The sequence below is a fragment of the Arvicola amphibius genome, chromosome 1, assembly GCF_903992535.2.
Source record: "Arvicola amphibius chromosome 1, mArvAmp1.2, whole genome shotgun sequence".
Taxonomy (NCBI): domain Eukaryota; kingdom Metazoa; phylum Chordata; class Mammalia; order Rodentia; family Cricetidae; genus Arvicola; species Arvicola amphibius.
In genome coordinates, this window is record NC_052047.1 from 37,184,806 (window position 1) to 37,207,641 (window position 22,836).

General features: G+C 43.9%; 2 protein-coding genes across 3 annotated transcripts; one reads left to right on the top strand and one right to left on the bottom strand.

Moving 5' to 3' along the window:
- Positions 1–1,913: 1,913 nt before the first annotated feature.
- Positions 1,914–19,028, bottom strand: Lias (lipoic acid synthetase). 2 transcript variants are annotated; one of them, XM_038311497.1, is made up of 11 exons: positions 18,872–19,028; positions 17,982–18,154; positions 15,942–16,035; positions 15,002–15,082; positions 13,638–13,794; positions 13,504–13,561; positions 10,912–11,040; positions 7,916–8,061; positions 6,481–6,551; positions 5,314–5,425; positions 1,914–2,341 (listed from the first exon to the last, which is right to left on the bottom strand). In XM_038311497.1, exons 1-11 carry the CDS (start codon positions 18,914–18,916, stop codon positions 2,283–2,285), a joined length of 1,125 nt encoding a protein of 374 aa, XP_038167425.1. In that variant the 5' UTR covers positions 18,917–19,028; the 3' UTR covers positions 1,914–2,282. The 2 variants fall into 2 exon arrangements, with proteins under 2 accessions (XP_038167425.1, XP_038167434.1); XM_038311506.1 differs by lacking the exons at positions 13,504–13,561; positions 13,638–13,794; positions 15,942–16,035.
- Positions 19,029–19,061: 33 nt separating this feature from the next.
- Positions 19,062–22,527, top strand: Rpl9 (ribosomal protein L9). The gene is made up of 8 exons (XM_038311518.2): positions 19,062–19,161; positions 19,569–19,615; positions 19,708–19,823; positions 20,304–20,399; positions 21,133–21,265; positions 21,783–21,863; positions 22,194–22,307; positions 22,450–22,527. Exons 2-7 carry the CDS (start codon positions 19,570–19,572, stop codon positions 22,298–22,300), a joined length of 579 nt encoding a protein of 192 aa, XP_038167446.1. The 5' UTR covers positions 19,062–19,161; position 19,569; the 3' UTR covers positions 22,301–22,307; positions 22,450–22,527.
- Positions 22,528–22,836: the final 309 nt, after the last annotated feature.

Sequence of the window (22,836 nt, forward strand, 5' to 3'; positions counted from 1 at the left end):
GGGCGGAGTCAAGGAGACACCACGTAGCCCCACTGGAGTCAGACTTTACCCAGTAAGCCACAGCCACATGGCCATACACAGATTAATAGAAATTGTGAGAGTTAGCCAATAAGAAGCTAGAGCTCATGGGCCAAGCAGTGATTTAATTAATATAGTTTCTGTGTGATTATTTTGGGGCTAAGCAGCTGGGAACAAATTCGCGGCCTCGTTACTATACACCAGGACCACAGGCTCTACCCCAAGGGAAGGGTGAGAGGAGAACCGACTGACTGTGGGACCAGCTGGAGATCCATCTTGAACAACCTTCCAATTGTCTCCATTCCTAGACTCCACAGTGGGAGGCAGCCTGCATTTATAGTTAGGCCATCATAGCCTAAGGGTTCAAAGAACAGGCAGGGCAGGAAATGGGGACGTGGAGTGGAGACAACTAGAGCCATGGACCCATCCCTCCCAATCTCATACGTTTTTCTTTTAATATTCACCAAGTCCAGGTCTAGCATGGTGGCGCTAACCTTTAATCTCAGCACTTGGAGGCAGAAGCAGGTGGCTCTCTGTGAGTTCAAGGGTAGCCTGATCTATAAAGTGAGTTCCAGGATAGTCAAAGCTACACAGAAGAACCCTGTTTCAAAAGACCACACACAAAAATCACTGAGTCCAATTTGGCTTCCCATATCCTCATGACTGTTGAACCATTCACTAGAGCAGAGATTCTCAACCTGTGGGTCAAGCGCCCCTTGGGAGTCACGTATCAGTTACATTATAATTCATAAAAGTAGCAGAATTAGGGGGCTGGAGAGATGGCTCAGCAGTTAAGAGCATTACTTGTTTTTTCAAAGGTCCTGAGTTCAATTCCCAGCAACCACATGGTGGCTCCCAACCATCTGCAGTGGGATCTGCTGCCCCCTTCTGACATAAAGTCAGGCATATCAATGGAGATTCATAAATAAATAAATAAATAAATAAATAAATAAATCTTTTTTTTTTTTAAAGTAGCAGAATTAGTTATGAAGTAGCAATGAAATAAATTAGTTGTTTTGGTTTTTCTTTTTTCTTTTTTCTAGTTTTTTTTGAGACAGGGTTTCTGTGTAGCTTTGAAGCCTGTCCTGGAACTCACTCTGTAGACCAGGCTGGCCTCACAGGGATCCATCTGCCTCTGCCCCTTGAGGGCTGGGAATAAAGGCATGTGCCAGCACCGCCTGACACAATGAAATAAATTTATGGTTGGGAACTGTATTAAAGGGTCGCGTCATTAGGAAGATTGAGAATCACTGTTCTAGAGCATTGGTGAACCTATGGAGACCACACCCCTAAGAAAACTGACATTCCCCCTCCCCGCAGCTAACAACCGTCAGTAGCTCCTCAGCTGCTGAACTAGTGGGGCTCGTGAGCCATTCCCAATTCCACACTGTTATGCTTACTGACTTGGTCCTACCTGTGCAGGTCTTTTAAAGAGATGTGTTATTATCATGTGCCACTGAGTTCTTATGTGCAGGTGCACATGTTCCTCTAACTCCAGTTCAGAAGACACCCTCCACAGGCATGTTGTGTACTGCACACATGCACAGTTAGTCCAGAAGACACCCTCCATAGACATGTGTACTGCACAGTTCAGAAGACACCTCCACAGACATGTGTACTGCACGCACACGCGCACATACACACACACACACACACACACACACACACAATAAGTTATTAAAAAAAATAAATCATTTTAAAAAAAGAAACGTTGAGCCAGGCAATGGTGGCACATGCATTTAATCCCAATCTCAGCACTCGGGAGGCAGGGGCAGGTGGATCTCTGTGAGTTCGAGGCCAGCCTGGTCTACAGAGCAAGTTCCAGGATAGGCTCCATAGCAACTGAGAAACCCTGTCTCAAAAAACAAAACAAACAAACAAACAAAACCCAGAAATGTCATAATTATAGATATATTACTGTAATTTATGAGATCTTCTGAATGTTGTTAATGTAACAGCAAACTGTTCAAGGTGTTCTATGATTCCTCACAATGACAAGGACAAGGAGAGGGACAAGAAGTTAAATGAGTTATCATTAAATATGTATAGCTTACAGATTTTTTCTTTTCTCTTCGTTTCTTCTTTAATTTTTTATTTGGAGGTCGGGTCTTACTCAGGTAGCTGGGGATGGCCTGAGAGGAACTACAGCTCTGCTCTGCTCCTGGACCAGACACAACAGCACTGGCAGGATGCACAGGAGTCCTGAAAGGCTGGCACCAACTGGAAGGAAAATCTTCAAATTCCTATAATTCTGAAAATTTTGGCTAAACTTTAGAAGCTTTTGTTTTTCTTTTAGCCACTAGATTTTTCAGGAAAAATTCACCTATTTGGGAAAAATAGAATACATTAATATCATCTTGAAGCAAGCAGCAACAACCCGCCTCCCCACACACAAAGGATTGTATGTACTGGCTTTGCCCTCCTCTCAAATCTCAAAGGCAGTTATTTTTATCACCTAAATACTCCATATCTTTCAAATTTTCCCCTACTGTTTTGATTTGATTTTTTATTATACTTTTTGAAATTATAATACTTTACCACACCTCCCCTTCGGTTTCCTCTCTCCATAACAGCACAGGGCTACTCAGGGACCAAAAAGAATTGCTCTCAACTGTTGTTCCTTGCAATACCCAAGTGTTATGCAAGACGACCCCTGAGCCTGCGCATCAGCTTCTGCACGTTCACCCCACTATGAACTAACTACTCCTTATTCTATAAAGTGCTGCCTTTGGCACAAGGCATTTCAGAGAGCTGCCTGTCCATCCGCTGCCTGAACCTGATGTTTATAAAGCCGACCTCATGCAGCTGAGCACATGGGTGGGATCTGTCTCTCACGCATTCCCTTCTGGTTGAATGTAATGGGCGTCTGTCCCCCTCTGAGCTGAGCCTGAGCTACACATCCCTCTCAGCCCACAAGGCTCCATTTAGTTCAGCATGTGTCAGATGAGCTTGGTGCTTGAGTTTATGAGGAGTTGGTCGGCTCCCTCAGTACCATATAGGCACAATCAGAACGCCATCACCACATCCAAACCCAATCACCAAGGATCCTGAGCCTCTTGTCTACACTGCTCAGTCCTTCACCTAAATCTGGAAGACACAGAACTGACATCACCAGACTGAAATCTGGCGTGAAATCTGCGTTCCATGCCCAATACACCAGAATTCAATCTTTTAGTAGTGACTTGACAAATACTAAAGAGTCATAATTCACTTCCTTACAAATATTAGATTTCCCTTTAAATATTGCTTAATGCTAACCATGGTTGTTCACACCTTCAATCTCAGCACTTGGAGGCACAGGCAGGCCTGAGTTCCAAATCAGCAAGGACTGTATAGTGAGACCCTGTCTCAAAAATTAAAAAGTAAATAAAAATAATAAGCCGAGTGGTGGCGCACACCTTTAATCCCAGCACTTGGGAGGTAGAGGCAGGTGGATCTGTGAGTTGGAGACCAGCATGGTCTACAGAGCTAGTTCCAGGACAGCCAGGGCTGTTACACAGAGAAACCCTGTCCCCAAAAAACCAAAAATAAATAAATAGATAAATAGATAAAGCCACCTGCTATGCACATAAGAAAGGCAAAAATAAAAATAAACGTTACTCTAGGGTGCCCACTTCTGGAAACTGACGCTGGTTCTGGCTTCTGTATGCACTTCAACTTGTCAATCATCCTGCTTCATCCTCCCTAGTTATATATGTGTGTAAGCCTTCACAGTCTGCCAGTCAGTGCTGAACCAAAGTCTTGGGTTTTTAAATAATCCTTTGAGAATCTCATACATGAATACAATGCATTTTGATTCCTCTCCACTCTTCCCCCTAACTCCTCCCACACACACCCAACTTCATGTTTTCTTTTACTACTTAAAAAAAAATAACCTAGAATTCAAATTCTTGGCTTTTATAAACAGGATAAACTGTTCATAAAAATATCTTAAATTTCTTTTCTTTCTTCCTGTTTGGTTTTTTTAAACAGGAGTCTCATGGAGCCCAAGCTGGCCTCAAATTCACAATGAAGCTGAGGGTGGCCTGACCCCCTCCCAAGTGCTATAATTACAAGTGTGCACCATGCCCAGCTCACTTAAATTCCTTTATAGGGATACTCAGTATCACTGATAGGTAAATGTTGGTTTTTCTAAACAGAACTCTAACTTAAATATGTCTGTGATTTAGACCCCAGTATATACAGCAATCACTTAAATGCTCATTAATGGTATTAACACACTGTGTACATACCCTACAACACCTAGTTTACCAGTCCTGATTGCTGACCCCAACTACCAGGGCGACATCTTCCTCCCCCATCTCCTTCACCGGCCTCCTAAATGCTGGCATTGCAGGCGTATACCGCCAAGTCTGGCTCAAATGACTTCCTTTTCCTCTTTTCTTTCTTCCTGCGCTGCTGAGAACTCAACCTAGGGCCTCATGCATGCTGGGCAAGAGCTCTACCACTGAGTTACATCCCTAGCCCGAAATGACTTTTTAATTCCTTGGAAAACGCTTTTATTTTATAATCAGTTCAGTCAACTGACCAAGCAAGAGCTAAATACCAGGGGCTGGAGAAATGGCTCAGTGGTTAAGAGCATTGCCTGTTCTTCCAAAGGTCCTGAGTTCAATTCCCAGCAACCACATGATGGCTCACAACCATCTGAAATGAGATCTGATGCCCTTTTCTGGCCTGCAGGCAGACACACAGACAGAATATTGTATACATAATAAATAAATAAATATTTAAAAAAAAAAAAAGAGCTAAATACCAAAAGTGAAACATTGTATTAAGTTAGTAAAACCACTAAAAGTTGTTTAGGGAAAAGGTGACTTTACAGTTTCTTCTCTTTTATGTGAAGGGGAAAATAAAAAGAAATTAACTATACAAGAAGCAACACTATAGGGTCTCAATGCCTTGCACTGCTCTGGAATCAGCAGCATGAGATGCAGCTGGCACCACTGTCAAATGAACACACATTTTCCAGAAAACAGTATCCCATGTCCTGCACGCGCTGTTGTTTCTGGAAGATTGGCCCCTGAAGCCACCCGTGCAGTAGCTGACTGTACAACTCTCTGCCTGTCGATGGCTGCAGTAGCGAGAGCAGCAGGCAGCGTGCAAAGACAGGTGAGCCTGGAGCACCCTCTTCCTAAGACCCCACAGAGCCACGCTGTGAAAGGCGCTCCCCCTGACAGCCGACAACCACCGCTATTGCAATGTGCTTTAGAACTCTGGTGGTTTGGGGTGGAACACAGCTGTGGGAAACTAATGGAAATTAATTCTAAAAAGCAGCAGCACCCGAGGCAAACTTACCTGCTTTATAGGAAGAGCGCACCAAAGGGCCGCTTGCAGTGTAATGAAATCCAAGCTCATTTCCTACTTTTTCCCAGTACTTGAACTTCTCAGGAGTGACATACTCTTCAACCTTGATGTAAAGAATCTCTTCAGAACAGAACGCTAAGTAACTCTGATTCTATATAGTCTATGTACTCGGAAGGGCTCGTCATTTATCCAGCCCCCTCCCCATGTACATGTTGCTGGCCTCTATCAGAGCACAGCCACAGAGGACTCAGAGGAGAGAATGTCACTTTGTACTACATTAGTTGTTCTAAAGGGGAAAAATGAGAGTATAGAGATTATTTGTTTTTCTTTCATGTATTAATAGTAGAAGCAAGAATTGGTTGTTCCTGTAAGATTCCATGTGTTTGTGTGCACGCACATTTTTGTGAGTGCTTGCACACATGTGTATAGGCCAGCAACAACTTTGGAAGTCATTCCTCAGGCATTTCTACCTTCTTTTGCTACAGGACCCTCAATGGCCTAGAATTCTTTAGTAGGTCAGGCTGGCTGGCCATTGAGCCCCAGGAATCTACCTGTGTCTGTCTCACCTGTGCAGGGATTATATAAGCACACGCCACCGTCTGGCTAAAAGAAAACGTGGGTTCTGGGACTTGAACTCAGTCTGCAAGCACCCTAATGTCATTCCAAGTCCCCTGATAAGACGCCCGAGGACAAGACTAATTCACCTTTTGTCTCATGTTTAGCACTGTTCATGGCACATATTTTATTCTGGTTTGTCTGTCTGTCTGTCTGCAGTCCTAATGGTTAGACCTAGGACCTCACACATACTAGGCAAGTGCTCTACCACTGAGCAACAGCCCGAACGTCCTATAGGACATGATAGTACTCAACACAATTTTCTCCAGTAAATATACACTTTAATACAGAAACAGAAAACTGCCTTCCTTTGCAAGATCACCAAATGCAAAATCTCCCAACCTTTAACTTTCTCTATATGTTCACTTGACTTGAACCTGGGTAGTAGTAAGTCACTGCTTTATGTGGGCAAGAAGATGGAAACTTGCACGTATACATGGAACATTATACTAAAAAGCTAATAGCTTCTTATTTTTACCTGTGAACAGTGAAGATTTACTTTAAATTACTAAGAAAATATTTGGTAACTCAAGACACTTGTACCTTAAGGTGGCGCTTCGTTGGCTGCATATACTGTCCTAGAGTTAAACAGTCCACATCGGCTGCGCGGAGTGCTGAAAGGGAAGAACAGCAAGGATTCCACCAGCAGGGGTTTCAGGCACAGTTACAGACTAAGCACAGGTCCTGTGAAGAGAGCCCCCACCCTGTGTACTCTGTTACCACAGGCAAGGCGGGAGGAAACCCAGTCGTTCAGAAACACATGAGTCAGGGATGCTGGTGGGAATCGGAAACACTGGAACGTGTTACCACCGAAGTGTGAAACCGGGAGACAGAAAGAAAAACTCAAGGCTGGATGTGCTGGCACACGCCTTGAGTCTCAGCACTCAGGAGGCAGAGGCAAGAGCATCTCTGAGTTTGAGGCCAACCTGGCCTCAAAGCAAGTTCCAAGACAGCTGAAGCTATACAGATAACACCAAAAAAAAGAAAGAAAAGGGGCTGGGGAGATAGCTCAGAGGTTAAGAGAACTGGCTGCTCTTCCAGAGGTCCTGAGTTCAATTCCCAGCAACCACGTGGTGGCTCATAATCATCTGTAATAAGATCTGGCGCCCTCTTCTGGCCTGCAGGCATACTTGCAGGCAGAATATGTAATAAATAAATCTTTTTAAAAAAAAAAGAAAGAAGAAAGAAAGAAAGACACTTAATGCTATCAAATGGTGAGTGGGGTGGCTCTTTGGAAGCCATGCCCATGCCTGGCTGTGTTTTTCCTTTTCTTGAGTGTGTCTCTAGTTATCCCCATGCTTAAGTCTATGTAAAAATCTTTCTTTTTCTTTATTTTTCTGTTTTGATGACTGAAAAGATGGCCACAGGTGCTAGGAACCAAATTCTTATATATTTGGTTGTGAGTCTGGCCTTTAATGGCTGAGCCATTGTTCCAGCCCTAACACCTAAAATCTTTTCTTAATAAACTCCAACTCTGCCTTAAAGGAAAAAAAAAGGTGAAGGAACAACTATCCAAAGGTAAAAAGAGTCAAACGTGCTGCCTGGGCTTTGCCCTGGTGAGCAGGCTGTGCTCTCAGAGTGTGACATATCAGAATCTTTCTTTTTCAGGGTACTTGGTAGGCAAGTGCTCTACTACTAAGCTAAAGCCCCAGCCCTTCAGAATCTCATTCCCCAGGGCCTGGTGCCTAACTGGCTTTCCACTCCACTCAATGACAGAGTGCAATCTCGTTCTCATTGGAACAGGCGAGGACAAGGAGGGCTAAAGATCCCCGTGTTAAGCACCACGCACACGGTTCCATGAGGATAGAGCAAGCTGGACCGCTCCTACTGACCTACAGCTGCACTCCAGGTGCGCTGTTCTCACCACCACCTGCGCTTAAGACTACGGAGGAAGCGCGCATTTAACAGGCTCTGTAGAGGAGTCCTGGCTACTACTGAACAGAAAAGGAAACAAGTTTCTGGTTTTCAACGTCTTTACCTTTCATCGTTGCGTGGACTTGCTCATCCGTTTCACCCAGGCCCAGCATTATTGATGTTTTGGAAACAATATCAGGCTGAACTTTCTTAACATGTTTCAACACACGAAGAGACTGGTCAAAATTGGCCCGGGGATCACGAACTTTCCTGGAAAATGGGCAGCTCTCAGTGACGAAGCAAGTTCAACCAGAAAGCACATTCTAGAACTGTGTTCTCAACCTTTCACAGAGGTAGTCTAAGACCACTGGATCTCACATTATGATTCATAACAGTGGCAGAATAATAGTTATAAAGTAGCAATGAAAATAATTTTATGGCTGGGCATATTAAAGGGTCCCAGCATCAGGAAGGAGGAGAACCACTGCTCTAGAACACGTGACTCAGTTAGTGAGCATATGGACCAGTGGTACATATGTGCACAGAGGTAATTAACATAGGAAAGAAAACGAGGCCTCACTGGCTTCCTAGATATATCAACTTTTCAGGCCTTTCAAGTCTGGGTCAGAGAAGCACAGACTGGAAGTTACTCGGTTTATACACTGAAAAATGAGAACCTGAACCTCAAAATTATAATGACTTTTAGCAAGAAAAAAACTGGACAAAAGACAAACCCCACTCCGAGGACAAAACGTATCAGAACGCACGTTTCTGGCATTGAAACTTTTTTGTGCATTTCTTTCCTACAGGTTGGACTGCCCTCTGCTGGCATGTAGTAACACTGCAGGCCTGGAGGAAAAGCATTCTGGGATTTTCTCTGGAAAGGGTAAGTTTCTGAAGTGAAACCAGGGAGACTGGCACCCACTGCTGACGATATCACCACAGACTGGGTGGCGACCCTTCAACAATGGCTTAAATGAGAAGGAATCCAAAGGGATAATGGAAGACCAGCACTTAGCTGAATTCTAATGCAGCCTATGTTCTATATTTTTGTTTTGTTTTAATTTAAGTAAGAGGCAGGGAGTTGAAGAGATGGCTTAGTGGTTAGGAGAACTGACTGCTAATCCAGATGATTCAGGTTCAATTGCCAGTACCCACAGGGCGTTAATAAGTGTGTAACTCTAGTTCCAAGGGATAAACACCCTCTTCTGGCCTCTGGCCTTCCAGGACACTGAATGCACACACTGCACAGCAATACACCCATATATAAGGAAAAAACAAACAAACATACAAGAACAGTAAGTTATCTTGTGACTTGCACACACACACAAATGTTTAGTTTAAAAAGAACAATTAAAAAAAAAACCTCCATAAAACTGGCAGTATAGAAAGCTAACACTGTGGGACAGTCATGCTAACTATGTTGGTCTTGAACTTGCAACCCTTTTGCCTCAGCCTCCTGTGTGTTGGCTAGGATGACAGCCGTGTGCCACTACACTTAGCAAGGTGGACTTCAAACATTTGTCTTTATTGTTTATTTACTCGAGGGCGGGGCATATCAGAGAGCAGCTTGCTGGAGTTAGCTCTCTCCTTCCACCACGTGGGTGCCGGGGACTGAACTCAGGTCATCATCAGGCTCAGCAACAAGACCTTCGCCCACTGAGCCACCTAGCTAGTCCAAAGTTTAAAACATTTATGTATTTATTATGTATACAATATTCTGCGTGTACATCAGAAGAGGGTAACAGATCTCATTACAGATGGTTGTGAGCCACCATGTGGTTGTTGGGAATTGAACTCAGGACCTCTAGAAGAGCACAACAGCCAGTGCTCTTAACCACTGAGCCATCTCTCCAGCCCCTTGTTTGGGTTTCTATTTGAGACAAGGTCTGACTATGTAGCCTTGGCTGACCTAGGACATGAAATGTAGGACAGGCTGGCCTAAAACTTAGAGACCCACCTGCCTCTGTCTTCTGTGTGCTGGGATTAAAAGTATGCACTATTATTCTTGGTTTTGGGTTTTTTTGTTTGTTTGTTTTGCTTTGTTTTTTTAAAGAGCCACTTCTGCCTGGCGAGTCTGTCTACTTTTTTTTTTGTTTCATAGTCTGTCTGTTTCTTAAGAGATTTAAAACAGTGGTTTTTCTGATACATCACTTTTCATTGAGAAGTATTCTTTGGGAAAAAAAAAAGAAATGCAGTGCATCTGCAGTGATAATGTTGCTAGAAAACAGTAAAGATGTCATTACGTGTCATTAAAACATTGTAGGTCAGGTGGTGGCAGCGCACACCTTTAATCCCAGCACTTGGGAGGCAGAGACAGGTGGGTCTCTGTGAGTGCAGGCCGGCCTGGTCTACAGAGTGAGTTCCGGAACAGCCAAGGCTGCACAGAGAAACCCTGACTCAAAAAACAACAACAAACAAAAACTGAAAACCGTCGACAACATTATCAGTTCCTAGCCATTCGCATGCAGGTGTAACACAACACGCACGTGACAGTAGCTGTCATTACTGGCTAGAAACATCGTGGGTGATGTTTGCACATTTTTTTTTTTTTCGAGACAGGGTTTCCCTGTAGTTTCTAGAGCCTGTCCTGGAACTAGCTCTTGTAGACCAGGCTGGCCTTGAACTCAGAGATCCGCCTGCCTCTGCCTCCCGAGTGCTGGGATTAAAGGCGTGCGCCACCACTGCCCGGCTTGTTTGCACATTTTTTAAAAAGACTTTTCTTTTTAATTATATGTATATGTGTATGCTTGTGTGTGGGTGTGTGCACGAGTGCAGCTGTTGGTAGAGCCAAGTGCATGGGAACACCATGGAGCTGGAGTGACAGGTGACCAGTATGAGTGTCAGGAACTTAACTCTAGTTCTGTAAGAGCATATGGGCTCTTACTCACTGAGACATCTTTCTAGCCCTTGGTCACTCACTTTTGGTGGTTATCTTTTTTGATTTTTTTTTATTAACTTATGGAGGAAGGACAAAATGAAGGACAAAATGAAGATCAAGAGAGGAAGGAAAGGAAAGGGGGAAGGAAAACAAAGGGGCTGCCTTTGTACAAGTCCTCTGCAAAGTCCCCCTGCAAAGTGAGACCCATAGCATGCTGTGGCCCATGAACATGCAGTCACCTCTGTAATTCCGGAACAGTTTCTACATTGTGCGCGTACACATCTAAGCCCGACAGAGCGACCTTTTCTACTGCTCTCAGGTCTCCTCGGAAGTCAGGGGTGAGGCATTCCACAAGGATTTTTGGATTCCTAGAAGGAAAAAAGATAAGCCCTGAATGGAAGAAAAGAACCGACAGGACAGCTGCCTGCACAACTGTCCCCGCTGGCCCAGGGTGACCGCAGCAGCCTCTGAGCCCTGCTAAGGAGGGCCTGGGCACACCATAGTCCTATGTGAGCAACCGTAGGGAAACCCTCAGAAAGGTAAACTGTATTCCTTAACGACCAGAACATCTACCTCAACAGCCATCAGTAACCTCCCACTTAAACCTAATGGGAGTAGGTGATTAAAAAGTAAAATCATTTAAAGGAACCAAAATAAGGCGTAAGTATTCTTCTTATTTCACTGTTTAGAAAACAAAGTGAGGTACTTCTGTGAATGCAAATGCTATCTGCTTCGACTCTGACCTCTTCTGTAATTCACCAAACACTCCTTCCTCATCTCCTTAGCAAATATCTCACCAGTGCCTTCAGCTTTAAAAGCTGTTTCCAGGTTTGCTGAGTCACGAGTTTTTATTTTTAAATCAAGTACCAACACACATTAATCTTCCTGTTTATACTGTGGCTGTACCTATCTAGTGAGCACTGTAATGTGAACTAGGTCACAGAGCACCCTGCAAACCCAAGGCAGGATGCAACTGTTCCCTGAGAATAGAGACGGAAGACCACACTTGGTCCCTTGTGAACACAAGATGCAGAAAGTTCTGGGTGTGTAACCCTGAAACAGACTTCAAAATTACACCTGAGGTCCATTTGTGAGTGGCCTGTGAAGGAAACTTCGTGAGCTGCAAAATTTTCTGAACTGTTAAGAATCAGTAGAAAAAACATGTTAGTACAATAGACATTATGCCAGCACAGAGTTCCAGAAACAATTTCGCTCCTTTTGTTTTTAGAGACAAAGTCTCATTATGCAGCCCTGGCTAGCCTGGAGTTTATTATGTGATGTGGGATTCCCCTCTGTATGCTATCAGTATGTTTTATTACCATTGGTTAATAAAGAAGCTGCTATGACCTATAGCAGGGCAAAATAAAGCCAGGCTGGAAGAACTATAGAGAGAGAGTGGGTGGAATCAGAGAGATATCATGTATTGGCTGAAGGAACAAAACACCACTGCCAGAACCTTTCCTGTAAGCCACAGCCTCGTGGCAATACACACATTAATAGAAGTGGGTTAGTTTAAGATATAAGAGCTAGGTAGGAATACACCTAAGCTATTGGCCAAGCAGTGTTGTAAGTAATATAGTTTCTGTGTGATTATTCAGGTCTGGGTGGTTAGGAAACAAACAAGCAGTCTCCGTTTATAATTATGTACACCAGGCTGGCCTTAAATTCAGAGATTCCTGTCTCTGCGCTTAAACACTGGGAATTAAGGTGTGTGCCACTAATCTGGTGAATTTTGCTCCTTTTTAATCCTTTTGGAATGCATGGGATTAAAACATTTTTAAAAACATGATTACAAGTAAAATTGGCAGGACTAATGGGTATGAATGAAAACTCTTTCGAGATGTATTTTACAAAGGCTGGTGCTTACTTCATCTTACTTTAGTTTTTTCAAGACAGGGTTTCTCTGTAGTTTTGGAGCCTGTCCTAGAGCTAGCTCTTGTAGACCAGGCTGGTCTTGAACTCACACAGATCCACCTGCCTCTGCCTCCCGAGTGCTGGGATTAAAGGCGTGCACCACTACCGCCCGGCGTACTTTAGGTTTCTTATTTTTTTTAAAGATCTATTTATTTTTCACTTTATGTGTGTTTTGCCTGTATGTATGTATGTATGTACGTATGTATGTATGTATGTACACTAAGTATATGCCCAGTGCCCAGAGAGGCCAGAAGTGGGTGCTGTATCCCTGTGGTATCATGATGGTTGTTAGCTGGGCATAGAACCTGGGTGTTCTGCAATAGCAATAAATGTTCTTAAATGCTCAATTTTATGTGCGTGTGAAGGGAAGGAGCAGGCATTAAACCTAGGGCCTCAGGCATGCTAGGCAAATATTCTTTTTTTTTAATTTTTTAAATAATTTATTTAACTTTATTTTATGTGCTTTGGTATGAAAGTGTCAGATCCCCTGAAAGTAGAGTTACAGACAGTTGTGAGCTGTCATTTGGGTGCTGGGAATTGAACCCGAGTCTTCTGGAAGAGTAGCCAGTGCTCTCAACTGCTGAGCCATCTCTCCAGCCCACTAGGGCTGGTATTCTACCACAAAGCACTACCCACCCTCAAATGATAACATATTAAAAACTCAGTGCTGGGTTAGTTGTGGTGCACACCTTTAATCCCAGTATTTGGGAGGCAGAGGAGGTTGGTTCTCTGTGGGTTCAAGGCCAGCCTTGTCTATCTAGTGAGTTTCAGGGCAACCAGGGCTACATAGACTCTGTCTCAAAAGGAAAAGAAAAAGAAAAAAGAGAGAAAGAAAGAAAAAGACAGACAAAGCCCTCAAAATGAATGTGTATGTGTCTAGAAAGTCCTTAAACACATAACGAACGTAAAACAAGTACCTTTCCTTCAGGCATGACACAGTCTTGGCGATGTGCTCAGCTCCCCCATCAGGCACATCTAGAAAGAAAAAGAAAAGCAGTTATTGTTCAAGCTATGCCACACTCAGCTAGAGTCACAACGACACACTACTAACCATCTCGATCCACCGATGTTAGGACAACATAATCCAGACCCCACTCTGCAATTGCTTTGGCCGTATTGTAGGGCTCATTGGCATCCAACGGAGGGGGATTTCTTGCAGTCTTAACAGAACAGAATCTGCAACCTCTTGTACATGTGTCCCCCATCAACTAGAATAGAGATGTTACAATTTAAATCAGATGACTCTCAGGAATACAACGCCAAAAACATGGCAAAGAACATCAACAGAATGACTGTCTATAAGGAATCTGAAATATTCAAAATTAAATAACATATGGTTAAGGAATACAAATTTATGTGGGAAAAGAAAATGATACACTCAAGTAAGTGTTAAGGGAACTGGAGGGTTATGGGATCAGGAGGGAGCATATGAATTTTAAATTTTATAATTTAAGGGGCCAGTGAGATGACTCACTTGTCAAGCAAACATGGGAACCTGAGTTCAATTCCCAGACCCCATGCAAAAGTGGGAAGAACTGCACAAAGTTGTCCTTTGACTCTCTCTCTCTCTCTCTCTCTCTCTCTCTCTCTCTCTCTCTCTCTCTCTCTCTCTCTCTCTCTCTCTCTCGACAGGGTTTCTCTGTGTAGCCTTAGCTGTCCTGGAAGTCACTCAGTAGACCAGGCTGGCCTCGAATTCACAGAGGTCTTCCTGCCCCTGCCTCCTGAGTGCTGGGATTAAAGGCGTGCGTCACCGCCTGGTGTATTGTTATTTTTTACAGTTTACTCGTGGTTTATAAAGACTATTCACTACTTAATGATCAACAAGTATGATTTTAAAATATATTCTTTTTAAATGACATTTTAAATTCATTTTGTCTGTATGGGCATCTGTGTGTGTGGAAACACAAGGACGTCAGAGGGCAACTGTAGGAGTTAGCTTCTTCCATCTACTGTGTGGGTCCTGTGGGTTGAACTCAGGTCACCAGGCTTGACAGCAGGTGACTCTGCCCACTGAGCCACTGGCTGCCGATATATTCAGTGGGAAGACATCGTGCAGCTGAGGAGAGTGGAACTGGAAATACAGCTCATTCTTGTTAAATACATGATAGGAAAAAGTGCACAAAAGTTAAATAATTATGAAAAGTATCTCCAAACATTGATCCAACACTTCCCCTAAGGTATCAAACAGTTAACTACCAGATACATGGAAGAACCTACAACAGACTAATTCAGAGAGGGGTGAAATCACAACAGGTGACAAGATTCTGTCACTTCTTTTTCTTTGTAAGTTTCCTGAATTCATATGTAATAAAGACTTCACCGGATGTTCACAGTGCGTATCCTTAGGAGGAGGACATAAAATACCCCTGTCCCACGCCTGGACCAAAGCTGTAGAGACTGAGCGGGCCTCATTACCATGATGGTGGCTGTGGCTGTAGCATATTCTCCACCTCCCCAACACTCTCCAATGTTGGGACACCGGGCTTCCTCGCAGACCTGTGAGAAGGGAAACGGTGCAGCAGGTTGAAGAGACCTACCTACCAACAATGGAGCATTAGATGTTTCCAGGTTTGTTTTAAGATTATTTTTATTAAATTTTGTATGTATGGGTGTTTTGCCTGCATCTATCTCTGTGTACCACATGCATGCCAAGTGTCAAGCAGTATCCAGAAGAGAGTGTCAGATCCCCTGAAACTGGAGGAGATATGGTTGTGAGTGGCCATGTGGGTGCTGGGAACTGAGCCTTGCTCTTAACCACTGAGTCATCCCTCCAGCCCAGTATTATGTAATTTAAACTGCCCATTGTTTCCAATGTATTTCAGGAGAAATATAATCACATTGTTTCTTTTGCAGGGAAATGTAAAGGGGAGCTAGGGACTAAAGTGCTTTCAAACACACTAAGCAAGCACTGGGTTATATTCTCAGTCCCTATATGTCTGTGTATGTTTTTGTTTTTCACTTTGGTTTTTGAAGACAGGGTCTCCCTGTGTAGCCCAGGCTGTTCTGGAACTCACTCTGTAGACCAGGCTGGCCTCAAACTCACAGAGATCCGCCTGCCCCTGCCTGCCAAGCGCTGGGCTAAAGGTGTGCCCACCACTGCTGTAGCTCACACTTCCCTCTCCCACTGAGAGTCACACACTCGTCAGCCACTTCTCTTTGGTCTGGTCTGGTACCACACATCTCATCACCCATGCACCCAGGAGGCTAAGGCAGGAGAATCACAAGTTTGAGGCCAATCAGGGAGCTCCAGCCTGTGCAAAATAGTTAGACTGTATCTCAAAACCTTTTTGTTATAAATATGGAGAGAGAGCATAGACCTGGGGTAAAATGGAGAGGAAACACACTGGCTACTCACTGTGTGGAGATTTAAATTCCGCAACGTAGTTTTCAGCTTATTGTAATTTTTACCCATGGGTATCTCTGTCTTTAACCACGGAGGTAGTCTTAACCTAGAGAAAGCCAAAACGAGCTGTCCATCACCAACCTCTGGAAGACACGTAGCTTATATATTAAGCTACATAGCTCTATATTAGCTCTATATTAGTCCATATTCTTGGACTCACTCAGTTCCATCATAGGAAGAACAAAGACTCAATCTCAGGTCTGCTCAAGCTGCTTTAGGAAACACTGATAATGGAGTCTAAGGGATGATATGCTTATAGATACCTTATGCAAAGGTGCATTGCTATACTATTCTAATTAAAGGACGGATATGTCACTGAGTGTGTCCTTCCCTGTGAACACTACTGTATCAGGCTTTCTCTTTTGGACCACCAACCAGCTCCCAAATCATGACATAGAGACTTAGTTATGAATACCCGGCCTTAGCTCTTACTTTAATCTGTTTCTCTTAATCTGTTTTGCCTGTGGGCTTTTTACCTTTCTTCCCTTCTGTATATCTTAACTTCACTGCTTCACGTGTCTGGCTGGCAGCTGCCTGGCATCTAGTCCCAGGCATGTCCCTCTCTTTCTTCCTCATTTTTTCCTCCTCCTCCTCTTCTCTCTTTTTTTTTTTTTTTTTTTTTTTTTTTTTTTGGTTTTTTGAGACAGGGTTTCTCTGTGGCTTTGGAGCCTGTCCTGGAACTAGCTCTTGTAGACCAGGCTGGTCTCGAACTCACAGAGATCCGCCTGCCTCTGCCTCCCGAGTGCTGGGATTAAAGGCGTGCGCCACCATCGCCCAGCCTCCTCCTCCTCTCTTGAGCCTAGAGTCCTCCTTCTTACTCTCTCTGGACCAGTCCTGCCTATAACTCTTCAGCTTAGCTATTGGCTGTTGTGCTTTTTATTAGGCCAGTCAGGTGCCTAAGGCAGGCAAGATGAGCTGAATGCAACACATCTTTACATTGTTAACAAAGGCAGCGGAAACAAATGTTAACACAGCTTCACATAGTTCAAGAAATATTCCACAGCATAAAACAAACGTAACTCATCTTCACCTAGTTAAAATAATATTCCACAACATAGTATAAACTGCTGCAGTAACTCCAAATAAGGAAAGAGCCCAACTGCACACTAGATTCTAGTCATTAATAAAGAGAGACAACTTGTTAGTGGTGGTGGTTCATGTCTGTGATGCTAGAATTTAAACCACGGAGGTAGGAGGCTCGGGAGTTCAAGGTCAAATTTAGGTACATAGTAAACCAGAAAACGACAAACTAACAATAACAACAACAAAAGGTAGGTCTAAAATTTGGAACGGAGGCTATACCCTTGTTTCCCCCTTCACTTGATTCACTTGTGATCTAGAAACTGTTTGTAAGTATTTATGAAAATGACCCTGTGGATTCAATCCTCACCATACTTCTGTTACGATTTCTGTTTATTGTGGTACTAGGAATTGAGGCTTCTGCATACCAGGCAACCTTTCATCATTAAAAAATAATGAAGATAAAGTAACTGTAGGCTACATGCAAACTTTCTCAGAAAAAGAACAAGTTAGGGCCAGACACGGTGGCATAGGCCTTTAATCCCAGCACTTGGGAGGTAAAAGCAGGTGGATCTCTGTGAGTTCAAGGCCAGCCTGGTTTACAGAGCGAGTTCCAGAACATTCAGGTCTATACAGAGAATCCCTGTCTTGATAAATCAAGTAAAATAAATCAATAATTACCTAGAGGAAAGTCTACACTTTTCCAATTAGATGCTGGGGTATAAAATGGGAGATCACACTGTAAAATCATCCAGGTTGTTTTAAGAAGGATGAAGAAAAATGGCCAGAGGGCACAGAAAAACTAAAACGATGATAACAGCTTTGTTCACCTATCCTATTTAGATTTGTCATCACTTCTAGTAACTTTGGTAAATTTAACATGTCTGAAATTTAAAAGAGACAAGGCTTGATTAAAAACAGTGCACAAAATCAAAGGGTGAGATACTAAAATAATATCTAATATTCAGTTACCTTTCTCCTTTCTGGCGCTTTAAATTTCCTTTATATTCATCCCAGGTGCTCTTGTCCGCAAGATCACCAGACACAAAATCTTGAAGATCTGGTCCATTCTGTAAAAATTTCTTTTTTTCATCGGGCAAAGAACTTAATGCTCTAGCCGGGTTGTATAAATATCTTCCAAATACCTACAGAAAAGGTTTATTATAACGTTCATTCAGTACACTCTGGAATAATTTAGTTTTAACCCATTATAATACCAAAGCCAAAGAACTGATTCAGAAGTTATGTAAAACGGTTTAAGGGCTGAAACTAGTGTTTGGGTGGAGTCTTAAAAAGAATCAAGGTAAAAGAACCTCTAACTATGGTGGCTCAAACCTGTAATTCATCACTCAGAAGAGGCAAGGGAAGATTGTCTGGTTTACAAATTTAGTTTCAGGCCAGCTACAGAGATCTGTGCATCCCCTGCCCCGATAGAAACGGGGTAGGAGTAGGGTACAAGACTAAGAGTTAAAACACTAAATATAGATTAGAAAACTTTAGGAACTGACTTAACATGTCACATTTTTGTGTCTTTTTTGAGACAGGGTTTCTTTGTGTACTCCAGGCTGGCTGTTCTGGAACTCGCTCTGTAGACCAGGCTGGCCTACGAACTCACAGAGATCCCTTTTCTCTGCCTCCCGAGTGTTGGGATTAACGGCGTGAGCCACCACCACCCGGCAAGTCTTCTATTCTTAAAACAGGCACTAAAAACATGCTGTCAACAAGTTTAAACTGCAATCATTAGGATATGCCACGGCTGTGACGATTTCATTCCCTACGAGCCAGGGCGTTCAGAAAAGGATATCTGGAAAGATTTCCCTAGTTTTGGACTTGGGATGAGCAACAGCGTTCCTGCCGCTCACCCAGGACCCCAGGCTGAGAGCCGCATCCCCGCAGCGTAGAGACATCCCCTCTCAGGTCTCAGGAGGGTCAAGGGCTCGAGGGACCAGCACTGGCGGAACAGGACGCCGCTAAACACCCGTCGCTTGGCTTATGACACGTCCTCATCGATCCTGAACGGATCGACCTGATGGCGAGCGACTAGTTCGGTCTTACCTTCCGTCGCGCGCTCAGACGTCACACGTCAGGACCCTGACGGATTACAAGAACGTGATGACGAAAGACGTTCTCTCTTTGCCCCATCTACTGCGAGGTGAGCAGCTTCCGAGCTCTCTTCCCCGGGAATCTGAAGCCATCCTCTCTTGGGGACACCGGCGGCGTGGGCCTGGTGCCCCGAGTCCTTGTCCCGACTGTCCCCCAGCACGACAGGCGTCCCCCGGATATGGCGATGCGGGCTGGACGCTGCGTTCTGGGCTCTCAGGCCTGCCCCGGCCGCAGCCCTACCGCCACGGCGCCCCGGGCTGGGCTTGCTACCGTCCCTCCGGGGCCCGCACCTTCCCAGCTCGCCCGCTCCCGGGCCGCCCGTTGTCACGGACCCCCATTTGTGCCTTGCTCCCGGATTTTCTACTGGAAGATTTCCGGTTGAAGCGGAACTCTGCCCCGTATCTGCGGTAGAGCGTGCCCTGCTCCAGCCTTCTTACCTGGGTGTTTGTGTTTCAGAATGAAGACCATTCTCAGCAATCAGACGGTCGACATTCCAGAGAATGGTAGGCGACTTGGTGCTTTGTCTTGACGGCTTTTTTGCATGTCCTGAGCCTTCGCCTGTGGTCTCACGGCTTGGTCCTGCCCTCTTTTCCAGTGGACATCACTCTGAAGGGGCGCACAGTCATTGTGAAGGGCCCCAGAGGAACCCTCCGGAGGGACTTCAATCACATCAATGTAGAGCTGAGTCTTCTTGGGAAGAAGAAGAAGAGGGTAAGGACTTCATTGCTTTGATAGCCAAGTTGTTTGTTTGCAGGGTAGTTAACTGTTAAGTGTGAGGTTTGGTGCCTTGGGCCCGGCGTGCACGCCATGAATTAACAGCCCCTTGCCAACCTGAGGTCAGACTGGTCTACCTAGTGAGTTCCAGGACAGCCAGGGCTGCGTAACTGAGACCTTGTCTCAAAAAAAAAACAAACAAAAATTGGTGACTTTTAAGATGTTACCGATGGGGTGCCTGGAATTAATAGGCAGTTTTGCTTTGGTGAAATTATAAAGTCAATTCTGAGTAGTTTTTCGGACTTAATCCTGGGGGGACCCTCGTGCTCTGCTCGAGGGTTTTTTTGGGGGGCATTCTTCTGGAATTCTGTGCCTATGACTTACAATATATTGGTCATTTGTGGGAGACTTTGAATGCTCTTGGGGTCACCGGCTAAAAACTGGATGTTTGAATTCTGAAGCCTTGTTCTGTTGTAGCTCCGGGTTGACAAATGGTGGGGCAACAGGAAGGAACTGGCCACCGTCAGAACCATCTGCAGCCACGTTCAAAACATGATCAAGGGTGTTACACTGGTAAGCCAGCCCATCGGGCTGCCTTTTAGCCCCTTGGGAGAGGTTTTGCGTGCATTTTATGTATGCAAATGTTTATTACCAGGATGGGCTTTGGACTCTGATAAGTTAGGGGGCGATTTCGTTGTTTTCTGTTTGTGGGGCGTACCATGGATCAAACCTAGGGATTTGCTGGGCAACCATACTCCAGCATTTTCTTAATAGGTAATCTGCTGTAGCATAGATTTGATTATTGTTTGGTATGTGTGGCACTCCTCATAGAAAAGGTCTGGCTTGTGCATGTCTAATTTGGAGTCCTTTCTCCAAAGATTAAGTTAATGCTGAAGAGGTTTCATAAAAACAACCTGTACCTCTTGGGTCATGCTTCCCTGTTGCGCCCAGTTTCGTTGGAGGACTGAACCTTTTATTTAGCTTGGAAATGTAAAGTCTATGGTCTGGTGTGTCTAACTCAGTAAATCTAGTACCAGAGATGAGGGTCCTGGGCTCTCACTGAAGAAAGCAAGCCGGGATAAATTAGTAAAACAGATGCTTCCTCCAGGAGTGTTACTGTCTAAAGAGGCAGTTCCAGTTCCTTTGGGAAGGAACACAGGTCACAGCAGGTAGGGTGTGTTAAATTTTCAAGTTAAAACAGAAGCACGTTGGGGAATTTTAGAGCTGACCCTGATGGCACACAAAGCAGAAGGAATCTCAAGCCTGAAATGAAAATGTTTTGAGATTGTTCATTTATTTAATGTAGGGCTTCCGCTACAAGATGAGGTCCGTGTATGCTCACTTCCCCATCAACGTCGTTATTCAGGAGAATGGGTCTTTGGTTGAAATCCGAAATTTCTTGGGTGAAAAATATATCCGCAGGGTTCGCATGAGGACAGGTATGTGTGCCCCTTAACAAATGATCAGCTGTTACGGTTCTTTTTCTTGGAGTGCTGGTGTTTGTGCTGAAGGTTATTTCAGAACTCTGTTTTGGTAGCTCTGCTAATTTGAGGTGTTTTTGTTAGTTTTTTTTGGGGGGGGGGGTTGTTTTTGAAATGGCTTCTCTGTGTAGCAGTACTGGCTGCCCTGAAACTTTTTGTAGACCAGGCTGATCTTGAACTCAGACCCATCTGCCTCCCAAGTGCTGGAATTAAAGGCATGCACTGCCCCTGCTCTAGCTTGAGGTTTATGTCATTTTTCCTGAAGAGACCATGTGGGAGTAGTTTGTAGGATGGATACACACACACAGAGAGAGAGCTTGCTTTTTGTGGATATTGGAAATTGAATCTGTCACTCCTGTAATCACAGTATGTTCAGAAAGTCCAGTCCTAAAGTTGATGGGTTGCATGGTGTTTTAAATGAAATTTATTTTGTACATGCCTCATGTTAATGCTATCGAATGCACACCTCTTTTAGGCGTTGCTTGTTCTGTCTCTCAAGCCCAGAAGGATGAATTAATCCTTGAAGGAAATGATATTGAACTTGTTTCAAACTCGGGTATGTATGGAAAATTTTATCTAAGCCTAAAGGTTGAATGCATTTCTGTTTGGGAACTTCTGAGTGGTCAGACATTCAGAATCTGTTCTGTGTATTGTACATTGGTATCATGGATACATGGTGGCTATGTATATAGTTCAAAGTGATGGGTAGGATGTGGCTGACTTTTTAGATCTATATTGGGGGCTGTATGCCGCTGCCCTTAATTAACTGAGGGCAGTGAATGAGTCTCCTTCTATTGTGTAGCTTCCAGGGACTGAGCTCCAGTAGTTGGGTTGTAGCTGAATTTGGCTGGTGAGATAATGGCTTCCTTTGCTTCCTCCTCTGTAGCGGCTCTGATACAGCAGGCCACAACAGTTAAGAACAAGGATATCAGGAAGTTTTTGGATGGTATCTATGTGTCTGAAAAGGGAACCGTGCAGCAGGCTGATGAGTAGACCTAAGGTAGGTGGAGCTTGGTACACTAAACATTACTAAAGTGTATCATGGGTGGATTTGTTTTACTCTGTAATTTACAATGTAGTTTAACTAAGAAAAATTTCTGGGCAGGAATATTTATGAAAATTTGTGTGTTTTGTTTTTACAGTTACCAGTTCCAGAAACAAGATCCTGAATTTTAATACGATTTGGGGTGTCTTTTGGGACAATAAAAGACTTGTATTGATTTGGGGTGTCCTTGATCTTTCTGATTACTTAGCAAATGGGTCAACTGTAACATTTTTCTTTCATGGAAACAAGTGGCTTAAAAGAATAACCAGACATTTCAGGAAACAGGAGTGTAGTAACAATGACAGACATGGGCATGGCACTTTGGGAACATTCTAGAGGTGTTTGGCTTTGGTCTGTGCATAATATTGACTATTTCGATGTGCAGATATCTCAATAAGGACTGAAAATGTAAATCATGGTTATTTATAAGTTCTGTGTGAATTATTTTCCTATCCATCTGGTGGTAAAGATGGAGGGTTAACCT